This window comes from Hermetia illucens, chromosome 5 (genome assembly GCF_905115235.1).
Source record: "Hermetia illucens chromosome 5, iHerIll2.2.curated.20191125, whole genome shotgun sequence".
In the NCBI taxonomy this organism is placed as follows: Eukaryota; Metazoa; Arthropoda; class Insecta; order Diptera; family Stratiomyidae; genus Hermetia; species Hermetia illucens.
In genome coordinates this window covers 10,379,905-10,391,911 of record NC_051853.1, presented here as the reverse complement: position 1 = coordinate 10,391,911, position 12,007 = coordinate 10,379,905, and the positions used below count along the sequence as shown (strand labels likewise).

At 43.8% G+C, this 12,007-nt stretch overlaps 1 protein-coding gene across 2 annotated transcripts; it reads left to right on the top strand.

Annotated features, from left to right (window-relative positions):
- Nucleotides 1-986: 986 nt before the first annotated feature.
- Nucleotides 987-11,254, top strand: LOC119657692 (vacuolar protein sorting-associated protein 18 homolog). 2 transcript variants are annotated; one of them, XM_038064724.1, is made up of 8 exons: nucleotides 987-1,362; nucleotides 8,034-8,356; nucleotides 8,436-8,483; nucleotides 8,572-8,727; nucleotides 8,789-8,950; nucleotides 9,011-10,409; nucleotides 10,485-10,636; nucleotides 10,713-11,254. In XM_038064724.1, exons 1-8 carry the CDS (start codon nucleotides 1,104-1,106, stop codon nucleotides 11,178-11,180), a joined length of 2,967 nt encoding a protein of 988 aa, XP_037920652.1. In that variant the 5' UTR covers nucleotides 987-1,103; the 3' UTR covers nucleotides 11,181-11,254. The 2 variants fall into 2 exon arrangements, with proteins under 2 accessions (XP_037920652.1, XP_037920653.1); XM_038064725.1 differs by lacking the exon at nucleotides 8,436-8,483.
- Nucleotides 11,255-12,007: the final 753 nt, after the last annotated feature.

The window sequence follows — 12,007 nt, the reverse complement described above, 5'->3', positions numbered from 1 at the left end:
ATAATACTATGTAAATATGTATAATCATGCATTGAATCGCAGTTGAGTTCTGCTCTAACCCTCCCCAGGAAGGGGCCATTCCTCCACATTATTTAGGATTTCCTCATTATATTTGAAGCGGCAGGGGGTGAACATTTAGGTTGGGGTGGGCCGCCACAATGCCATCTGTCCTCTCATGAAGAGGAAAGGAATACGGGGACCACTCGCCGCGTAGGTGCCAAAACCAGCGCAGGGGTAGTCCTTCCCCGTTCATTGTGCGCATTAGTTTTTTTTTTTGTAATTTAGTCCCCTCCCCTCACCAAGGCTGTCAACCAACCAAACTCTCTTAACAGATTTGCCAGTCATGAACAAGGACTGCGCGATTTAATATATGGAACCGGACGCCACGTTAGTGCCAAGGTAATGCAACACCGTACTCCCTTCGTAACAACTTGCGACGCTTCTTACTATACTTATAGATGGAAATTAGGATAAATAATACAAACTCCTCTTAATTAGGTATACAACCGTCAAAATATGGAATCTTGAAATCACAATTAATAAATAATTATGAATAAATAAAATAAATCAAAATTGTCAAACCCGCACAATATTATTTTTAACATAATTCTGTCAGGATAATAACACGAAACTAACTAAAGGAATCAGGAGGACTACGTGAAAACAGAAAGTTTTTTGTTTTTGGATAATCGTTTTGTTTTTAGAAAAATCTCCACATCAGAAGTGAAAAGTGAAAGTGGGTGTATCCTTGATTATACCGAAGCAAATCAGAGGAATGTTGGATGAATAAATATTTGTCTAAAAACGAGAAACGATTATTTATTTCATTCAAGGCTCAAGTTTGTAAAAATACTACTTCTTTGGGTTAATGTTCATTCAAATACAAAGTGTTTCCCAAACTACAGTGTACTTTCCATCCTTGATATTTTACCGCTAGAAAACTTTCTGGCGCTGCCATCGACCAAGTTGACTTTTTGAGGGGAGTAGACCGTACTTGACATCTACGTCAAAACAAAAGTTTATCTCACCCTGCATTGATTTTCAGTACAAAGTGATGCATTGAATTGGATTTATTAGCTACAGTTGGGAATCGAGTGCAGAAAATGACTTCGCTGTTGGATCAGAATGGGACTGCTGGGGGCCATACGGACCCCAGTTCCCGATTTGGTCGGGATCCAGCCAGCCGAGGCTACGTTACTATTCGAACTAAGGAGGAGGCTCCAATCTTCAGCAAACAGAAAATGAAACTAAATTTACCGCATGATATCGTTCACATGACGGTGGCGAACAATTGGCTGGTCTGCTTAATGTCTCATCATGTTCTGCTGCGACTGTTCTTATTGCAACCGGATCGTCAGGACGGTGAGTCAAAGTTGAGAAATGAGAAATGTCCATAAAAACATACCAACCATTTACCCAATTACGATTGGGAACACCAACAATCAATGCCCAAGATAATTCCCTTCTCCCGGCAAGTGGATGAGTGCAAGGTGCCCTATATTTCTTCCATCCTTATGTAGATTCCTTATTCCCCTAGGGCTCCGCTTTGGGAAGATTCGTCACTGAAGGAATTATGATTGTCGGAACTGAACGCTTTACTAGAAATGGAATTCATTTCAAAGTAATTTTTGGGCTTTGCGGATATATATTATGTGTTTCGCCTAGGACTTACAGCCTGCAATGCCCGTAGCCCTTTATTTTATTGTTGTTTGCACATAGATTCAATCATGTTGCATATTACGAATTACTAACGCTTGTTTCTGGCTAAGGCAGTGCTCTACTTGCAAATGCGTGACGAGGCTACTATTGGGTGTATGCCGAATCGATGAAGGACAGCTGAGCCGATGCTTGAAGAGTACAAAGGTGTGAACCGAGAATTGAGTTGAGATCGTTTTTCCCTTCTCAATATTATACCATGCGCATCCCAAAATATTGATGCCATAACCTTACCATCAATTTGCTGTTGCATCTTTGCACGCTTTGGAGTCGGTTCACCACGTGTAGTCCACTAAGATGACGATCGTTTTGATTCTGGTGCAGAAATAACGGAGCCGTGTTTCGTCCAGTGGGATAAAAGCTTCAGACACTGCTCAGAATCGTTAACTCGTTGTTTTTGGCCGATTATGAGCTCGCGCGGCACCCACTTTAAACAGCGCTTTCGCATACGCAAACATTCATGTATGATACGTCCAACACGTTCCTTTGATATCTTTAGAGCCTCAGCTATCTCGATCAATTTCACTCATTCAAAATTATTTTATAAACCTTTTTTTAATGTTTTCGTAGGCTCTTTGGAGCTTCCACTACATCGACCTCGGTACTCATGTCGCCTCTTTCAACCTTAGCAAACCACTCCTCAACGGTTGGTTTTCCTGGTGCAAAGTCCGAACAATGTTTGTCAAGCCAAGACTTGGCTTCAACAGTTTTTTTCCCCAAAAAAAATACTTTAGTAACACGAAATTCCTTTTTGTCCATTTCCTTTAATAAAAGTTGCTTTACTGAAAGTGCTCCACCCCACAAACTAATACTCCGACAGCTGTCAAATTTATACACGTCACGAAATGCGCTTCAGCTTGCCCTAGCACTTCACGCGACGTACGCACCCTTTCCCTACTGTTCTACGCCAAGTGCTCTTAGAACGATCCACTCGTCGGTCATCTTGGGAGAGTGGATTCCACCACATGTCGTAGCCCGCAATCCAATTACCGCTCTTGCTTAATCTTCCTCTTTCCGATCACATCGTGTACACATGCCAGGCGTTTGCACCGACCAAGTTCCTCATTTGAAATAGCATCAGGCCAGCGAACTCTGATTGTACGACACTAAGAGGTGTGGAAAAATGCTTGGAGCGTTCGAGTGACAGCGGGGGATCACTTTCCATGCACTACTCACATATGGCAGCACAGAAAAAATACCAACGCAGAACAGTCCTCACTTGATTTTGGTATTGAGATAACTGCCTTTCTAGAATATTAGGCGATGACGGCTTTACGGTTTCTTACCAGGGCAGAGGCAAATCGTCAGACGCTGCCTCCCCTCTGCCCTGGGAGCCGCGTGACCTAAGCGACTCGCAGATGTTAAATGCTCGCAGAACATAACATGACTACGAATTATATTGAGCGCAAATCCGCCTATTGACCAGAGCTTGGCCAGAACTGAAAATATTTTTTTTTGAGAATTGTGGGGTTCTAAGTTCCCATCAACTTAATGCTGGACCGGACCAAATGGGGAGCAACTTGGTCCCTCTTTTTTTGGTCCACGGAGCCCTCGTTTTGGGCTTTTCACCCAAACTCCCAAAATATTAGGCGATGACGGCTTTACAGTTTCTTACCAGGGCAGAGGCAAATCGTCAGACGCTGCCTCACCTCTGCCCTGGGAGCAGCGTTTTGGAAGTTTGAGTGCTAAGCCCTAAACGAGGGTTCCGTGGACCAAAAAAAGAGGGAGTAAGTTGTTCTGAAACAGTGCGATACGCAGACGTCACTCCTTGTCAAGGGCATCCGCCCCTACTTCCGCGCCATAAAGCAGAACCGACTGCGTTGCTCCCATAAGAAGACGTCTCTCCGCCTCTTTAACAAGGATCCATTTTAGCTTCAAGGTTGCCTCAAGAAAGTTAGTCTCTTCTTAAACGCGTCACCATGATGATTGTCTAGCCGATCTTCTGCTCCTCTTCAGGGCTTTCTCTGCTTCTTTATACCGATTCCAACCAGCGGCTGAATCAGACGTCAAAGCACGATTGAAGAGCACCCTTGTCGTTCTCCTCTGTCTTAGCGTCTTAAGTGGACAGTTTTCTTCGAAAGCTTCTCTCATGCTAGTTGTAATATCTGAGTTTTCTTCTCAATTCCAACAATAGATTTGATGTGCCTCCCAGGGATTGTAACTCGGCCGCTCAGTTCTATTTTATACTTCCGCGGTCTCGCGCGGATTCCGAAATGGAGTGGCCGGAGGTTGATCCATGCCCATTACGGAATCAATGCCCCTATATTCCGAGAGTGTGATATCGTTTGATACTCTCCACCAGAGCTAATGTCAGGAGATGCCACCGTTATGTCAATGACCTCTCGCCTGACCACGTTGAATAAAGTGGGCTCATTGCCCAAATTGACGATCTACAGATCGTCTCTACTACATAATCTAATAGTTTCGATCCTTTTGTATTGATGCTGGAATTTCCTCAGCATATGTGGTGGACATTGATATCATATCCTGCTATTATCCCCATGTCTATACTTTTGGCACTGGGAACTTCTTCTGCGCCATATCGGAAATATACTGAGCACCATAGAATCTCTTTATCTCCCTGCTGACTTTTTATGATTAGTTTGACCGTTGTGATGTCGCCATCACATAGGTCGTTAACCAAATTAGCCTGGAGGTCCTTTGAGACCACGAGCGGGGTATATCATTTTCATTGGCATACGACAGGTCAACATGTTGGAAGTTTAGTCCCCTGACTACCCATATACCTTGTATGAGATATATAAATGTCTTGCAGCTATTGATCCGACGACTAATAAGTGCAGTCGCCGCTCTGCAATGCCGCAAATTTATTTGGGAAATATGCCACATCATCTACGCTTCAGATGAAGATGCCGAGGGCTGCGCGTCCACTTCAATGGTTTTAGGAGTCGACACTTGTAATGTGACGGTCCCTAATGCGTAGTAAAACTGGCAGTCCGTTTGATCCCAAGCCTTTTTAATGTCGGGTTCGGGAACGCCGATAGTAAAGAAAGTTCCCTTCTTATCGGCTCTCTCTCTCCTGTTTTGATGCCTAGAAGCATCCAGATGAAGGTGGTGAGGTTATTATGGGCACCAAGTTGTTCCAAACCTCAGCATCATTATGCTTTTCTTCTGAAATCCAAAAGAAGCAATTTTTGAAAGATTGCAACTCAGAAATCCTTTTCAGGGTTAGTCGCGCACTCTCCCACACATCGTTGAGGGTGGAACAGTCTCGCCAAAGCCACTCGTTCTTGTTTTCCTCGGCAAAAACTTTAGCCGTAAAATTTTTCGGTATCAACTCGAAGCAAAACTTAATGCCTTACGAAGATGCAGTCCTTACAGTTAGAAGGAATTTCCTACTAAGCTGTTTGCACTGCTTAGTATCGTAACCGGATAGATTAGTGTCATCAAACAAGACCCATCCATCCGAGGACCGCTGCCGCTTCGGTTTTGCCTTAGCCACAGGTGCCCCGGATGCTCCTTTCCCCTCAAACTCAGCCGGTTGGTTTGCCCGAAAGCTGTTTGCCGTCCGAATACAGATGCTTACACATAAGCACGATTCTAGCCTCAGCAGCGCCGATGGGAGACCGGTGCCAGGAGTGTTGACGGAAGGCGCCTGTTTCGGCACGTTCGTTAGGGATTGGGTCCCAATCAGATTAATTCTCACTAGTGTAAGTAAAGAATCTGAGTCTAGACTCAGGTTCTCCATTGATGAGCTTAGGGATGCCCCTTCACTCAGGGTTGAATCGTCACGATCGAGATTTAATTTTGGTTTTCTAAAAGGTTTTCTGTTTCTATTTCTCATAATTGGCTGCCATGGTCTCAGTTTTATCGAGGAAAGTCCAAAGTTGATCTCGGCAGAGCCCCTTTTTGCCGCGATAATGCTAGCTGAAACTGGGGATCACGCGGTATTCAAAGTTACCGTTCGCGGCCACATCTTAACCCCGTGCACAGTAGTTACGAATTGGCTCGGGGTTTTGATCACCGCTTAACGTGTAACCTCTTGTTTCCTAGAGGACCTTCCTTACTGAGCTCCCTCACCACGACAAGGTAGTTAATCGTCAAGGGAGTCAGTCCAACTCTACTTGCCTCTCTTTCCAAATTCATAGGCCATTGAATTCTTCTACATCCTCCGAACAAGGTAGAATGAAGAACGTCACCGATAACAAGAAGAAATAATGTCGGTGTCATGTTCGAGATTTTACCTGGATGCAGTATGTGATATCTGACGCCATCATATATTCCTTTGATAATAGCCGCTCCTGCGTAGAGCACTCCAAATACAGTCCCTGTTTACGCTATCGAAAGCCTTCTCGAAATCGATGAAGAGCAGATGCAGCGAAGATCTAAACTCCGCGCACTGTTCAAAAATGATCAGTAAGATGTTGATGTGGTAAATGCAGGAAGATCCCGAGCGAAAACCAGACTGCTCTCTGTCGATCAAGCTTTTGAGATGTTCTTTGATGTGTTCCAAGATTATTTTAGCTATTGTCAGCAGGGGGCACCAGATGCCCCTCCAATTGTTGTACTCAAAACGGATTCTCTGCGAAAAATCTTGGATTCCCAAGATTTCCGAACAGTAACTGCAGGCGCAATGCTGACCACATTGTCTCCTAGTGTACCGTTACGGTCTTGAATGAAGTGCTCTAACACACTTCAAGGCCCTGATCCAACATGGATTGTTGCGCCAACGATTATTATTATTATTATAACTGCAGGTCCTGCAGGAAAACCGTCAAGATTAGCGGCTTTACTCCGTTTGAGTGCATTGATATCCGAAATGATTTCTCTTCTGCTTAGAGGAACATCCCATATCCGCATGTTACAGTGACTAGCCATTTCATCCACAAGAGGAGGAACTTCACCGGATGTGATACCATAGAACCATAATGAACTGTTCTTTCCACCTCTTCAGTTGTTCATCATCGTGGATGACAAGTTGACCGTTGACGTCCTTCACAGGACTATCGAAAAATTTTCAAATACATGCAAACGCTTTTGTGATGCAGTATACAATCCTGAAATCGTTACTATCTGCGGCATCTTCCACTTCCCTGATCAGTGCAATAGCTGAACTTCTCGGGACTTCGCTCGGTATCGGAGTTCGGGCGAGTCACGCCCGCCATCACTCGCAGCGATCAATAAAGCCTTCAACCCCTTCCGTTCATCGATCCGCTTCCAAGATTCCGCAGTCTGCCAGATCTTATGACACCCCCTCGGGGGGTGGCCGACGACCTGTGTAGTACCTGAAAAAAGACCATTTTTAATGGCGCCCCAATGTTAGTTGATATTCTCAGGCGGGTTATTCAGTATAGCTACCGTGTGATCAGTAAGATAGGTGGATAGGTCACACAAGCGGTCGATATTGAACTTAAGGGTCTCAGTTCTCCAACCCTGCGAGCAGTGGTGGACGCAACATGCAAGCGAACGTAAGTGACCGCGCATCCAGGAGACAACTCTTAATCGTGAAGTGGCCGATCTGATTGCTCATACGGCGTTGGCGGTCAGTTGAAATCCAACTGATTTTATGGCAGGTTCTGTGTTCGAACAATATGCGACCAATGACGAGGCCGTTGAAGCTGCAAAAATCCACGAACCTCCCACCTCCCCACGTCTGCTAAGACCTTGCTTCCTCATCACATGTCCGAGCAAGGTGCTGTCAGATCTCATCTTAACATTCAGGAATCCTCCCGAACTGCGTTTGATTGCTAGTAAAAAGCATCCTTTTTTACTATATCGAAAGTAACATTATACAATTGGGATGCTCCTTAGCCTGGACCGGAACCTTACAGTTAAAAGTCTGTCAGAAACCAGTTCCCAAGTGCTACCACTTGGCTTTCCAGAGTACAAAAGTACATTGCCATTAGTGTGGCAAGAGGGATAGGAGTATTCTCCAGAGTACCACCATCTTACTTCGATTAAACCCAGAATGTCCAGGCTATATCGCTGGAATTCCCGCTCAAATTGGAGAAAGTGAGCATTTTTAGGACCCTCGCTACCGCTATCAAGAAGCGTATACACATTCCAGAAACCAGTTATATTCCGTCTTCGATAGCCAAAGGTCGTTGTCGTGAGGTTAGCCCCTATCCGAAGCGTCTTTACGTTTCGGTACCAGTAAAGTTTCAAAATTCGCAGGTTGCTAGCTCACAAATTTCTATCCCTTTTAGTCGCCTCTTCCGACAAACAGGGAATATTTTGAGTATATTCTTAAGCCCCAACTCACAGGGCCACGATCCCATAACAAACTATATAGCTCCCAATATGTTAACACTACAATAAATACAACATTTTCTATGTTTAATTTCCTTTTTTCGCAGAGGTCTTCTTGGAAAAATACTTGCCTGGACTAAGTGTTTCAAAACTGTTTCTGGATCCCACCGGAAATCATCTATTAATCGCCTTGACCCCGAAGTCGACAAGCATTTCGCCAGAGCTCCTCTATTTGAATCGAAAAACGAGCAAACCCAAACGAATTGATAAATTCCGTGATCATGAAATCACCGCCGTAGGATTCAACTATGAAAATACATCTGACACTTCAACAGGCTCCATCCTTATCGGTACAAGCAAAGGGTTGATTTTTGAGACGGAATTCGGAATCGAGAGCGGTGAAAAAGTAACTCATAACAACTGGAAGCAGGTAATGATATTCTGGTATAATTCGTAGTATATGTTTGTCCAAACTAACGTTTACTGTTATTCGCTTATAAATAACTTAGCTTCCCAACTATCTACCCCTTTATGGAATAAGGGAAATTGAAGGCTTGGTAATGCAAATTGATATAAATTGTTGCTCTGTTCATTGTCTCTTGTTTTTTTACTTAAATCTGATCCGTTGCATTGCCTTTTGATTAGGTCTTCGACATCGGAAAAGGCAAGCACTGCCCCATAACAGGTATCCAATTCTTTAGAGCTGCAAATACAACGCGGTTTATTGTACTAGTGACCACCGTAAATCGTCTGTATCGGTTCCATGAGGCTCTCAAACCGGACGAGAAACCAGTATTGCAGGTAGAAATTGGGTTGAATAATGGTCCTGAAATTGGCTAATGACACCATTTCTCCTATCTAGAATATATTCAGCGCGTATCTGAATATTCCGGAGCATACCCAAGACTATCAAGAGATCGTTCATGATATCAAATTTTCAAAGCTACATTTCAATCTTGATATGAACACAAAGTTCCCAAATCATTTCGGTTGGATGACTGGCGTTGGCATTTACTTTGGGGACGTAAGTTTGTTATGTGTCCGAGTTGTAAACTTAATTTTTGAACCCTTTCTTCATTACTAGATTGATCAAAAGGCGGAAGGCCCTGGTTTCATTCTTAACGCTGAGAATATTTCCTTTCCCTCCAATATGAATACTTCATACGACGAACATACTCCTCAGAAAAAATCCGAAACTCCTAAAACATTTATTCTGACAAATTTCCATGCGATACTACTCTATTCAGATCATGTAACCGCTATATCATTGCTAAACCAACAAATTATTTATGAAGAGTATTTCTCGGAGCAGTATGGAAAGTTGGTTGATATAATCAAAGACTGCTTGAGCGGTTCCATTTATGTATACAGTTCCAAAGCGATATTTCGTTACAAAGTTACCAACGAACAAAGGAACGTTTGGCAAATGTATCTAGACCGCGGTGATTTCAGTTTGGCTGAGAAGTACAGTAAAGACAATCCGGCGCACTATGACCATGTGCTGAGACAAAAGGCTGAAAAATATTTCGATGAGGAAAATTACATCCAAAGTGCTCTGATGTACTCTGAGACCCAAGCAAGTTTCGAACGAGTTTGTCTAAAATTCTTGGAAATTGATGATAAAAGCGCTTTGATGGCTTACCTTAAAAACCGCCTGGAAAAACTAACTGAGCAGGATCAAACACAGATTACAATGCTGGTCGTGTGGATGGTTGAATTGTATCTCACGGAAAAGGCACGCTACTCGGACGACCCCCAGAAAGTGCGCAATCTACAAAAGAATTTCGATAGCTTCATGAATTTACCGAGAGTGGCAAGTTGCGTCCGTAAAAACAGAACAGTGATCTACGACTTGATGGCATCACATGGTGACACCCATAATTTAACCATGCTCACGAAAGTCAATGAAGATTACGAGTCGGTTATTAATCAATATATAAATCAGAACAACTTCTCGGGGGCGTTATCGATCCTAGTGAGTCAAAACAAGCCAGAGTTATATTACAAATACTGTCCAATTCTCATGGAAGAAATCCCGCGGGATACAATAAAGGCAATCATGAACCCTGAAAGAGGCTTGGACCCACTGAAATTGATTCCTACATTAATTTGTACGGATAACGATGAGCATGTGCAAGAAGTGATAAAGTTTTTGGAGTATGCTGTCCACTCGCGAGGCATCACAGACACCGCCCTCCACAATTTCTTGATTAAACTCTATGCCAAGCACAAGCAAGAAGAATTGGAGACATATTTAGAGACGCAAGGACGTGATATTACTTTGGTCCACTATGATGTGTACTATGCACTCAGAGTGTGTGAGGAACACTCGGCCAAAGCTGCTTGCGTATTTCTCCAATGTCTGCTGGAGCTATGGCATCCGGCGGTTGAATTGGCTCTGACTTTCAGCTCTGCCCTAGCACAAGAAACTGCATCACAACCCACGAATCGAGAGTTACGAAGGAAATTGTGGCTTAGAATTGGTAAGTTAGATTGTTTGAAAAACTAACAGGACGTACACGGAATGCATAACATCACATATTCGTTTACTTCGCTAGCTGAGCATGAGATCAAAGGGAAAAACGACGTGAAGAAAGCTCTAGATCTATTGAAAGAGTGCGACCTTTTGCGCATTGAAGATTTACTACCATTTTTCTCAGACTTTCAAAAGATTGACGACTTCAAAGAAGCCATCTGTGATGCGTTGAAGGTAAGAGCAATTGGTTCAATAATTTAGCTTTGACACCTTTATCAATTCAACTTAACTCAAACCTCCCAATTTCCAGGAATACAACGAAAAAATCCAAGACCAACAGCGTGATATGGACGAGTCTGCCAAAGCAGCTGAACGTGTTCGGGCCGAGCTTCAAACATTTCGTAATCGTTCCGTTACAATTAGTGCCCAAGAACCATGTTCGATATGCGAGATCTATTTGCTGTTGAAACCGTTCTTTATCTTTCCCTGTGGCCATAAATTCCACAGTGATTGCCTTGAGAAGCAAATCATCCCGTATTTGACTCCTGAACAGAATAGGAAACTGATTAGCCTTAAACAGCAATTGGAAAATATGGTCCCGCAGAATGCAAACGATCAGCAACAACAGAACGCCTACGGAATCTCGTCCCGAGAACAAATAAAAGTTGATATAGAAAACATCATTGCCCCGGATTGCCTTTACTGCGGGATAATGATTGATTCGATTGATCAACCGTTTATTGAAGACTGGGATCAAGTGAATATCGATTGGCAATAAAGTGTTGGATGAATTATATTATTGTGAACAAAAGTTATTATAATTATAATAAATTCATTATTTTAAATCTCAAACGTTTCTGTAATACTCTTTACTAAGTGTTGCGCGAGAGAGAGAAAGAGTGGCATAGCCGACGGCTTAAGGCGACAAACAGAAAGTACATGCGTTGGTAACCTCCGCTGGTTCTGAAACTTCCCGTCCGTCTTCGCGGGATTCTGGCGAATTATTGAATATGCAAGGCAACACGCTTTAGTCATCTGGCGAAGAAAAATTGATATGGCAGTGTCCAGTCTCACCACTGGCACTAGATCCTCCTCCACCGTGACGCGGGCGAGGGGCCTTTTGTATGGTGGTAATTGTTCGCTGCGAAGTTGGTACAAAGCACCGATCTTCACATTGAAACCACGGTACGTCGTCGGACTACCAACTAAACACGTCCCCATCGTCAGAGAGCTAGCCTGGAACCGTTTGTCACATTACTTCGGGCCAGCCCCCGAACTCTCCCGCCTTGCGGAGCCTTCAAATCAGGGAATTCCTTTCACCAACGGGAGGGGAGAGGAGGAAGGGAACTGTCAGTTCAAGGAGCCCCCTGCCATCCGGCTCCTCCACCGGTCGAGTTCTATCTTCTTAGCAACGAGAAGGGCCCGAACGTAATGGGCAACACGGTTCCACCTGTCAGCAGTCCTCAGCATCTCTTCCACAATGTTGTCTGGAGAGAGATCCCCTGTGTTTAAATAGAGCTGCTGACGAACCCCATCCCACCTTCCACAAGAAAAAAAAGTGTGGTGGGCATCGTCCACAACTCCATTGCAAAACACAATCCGGAG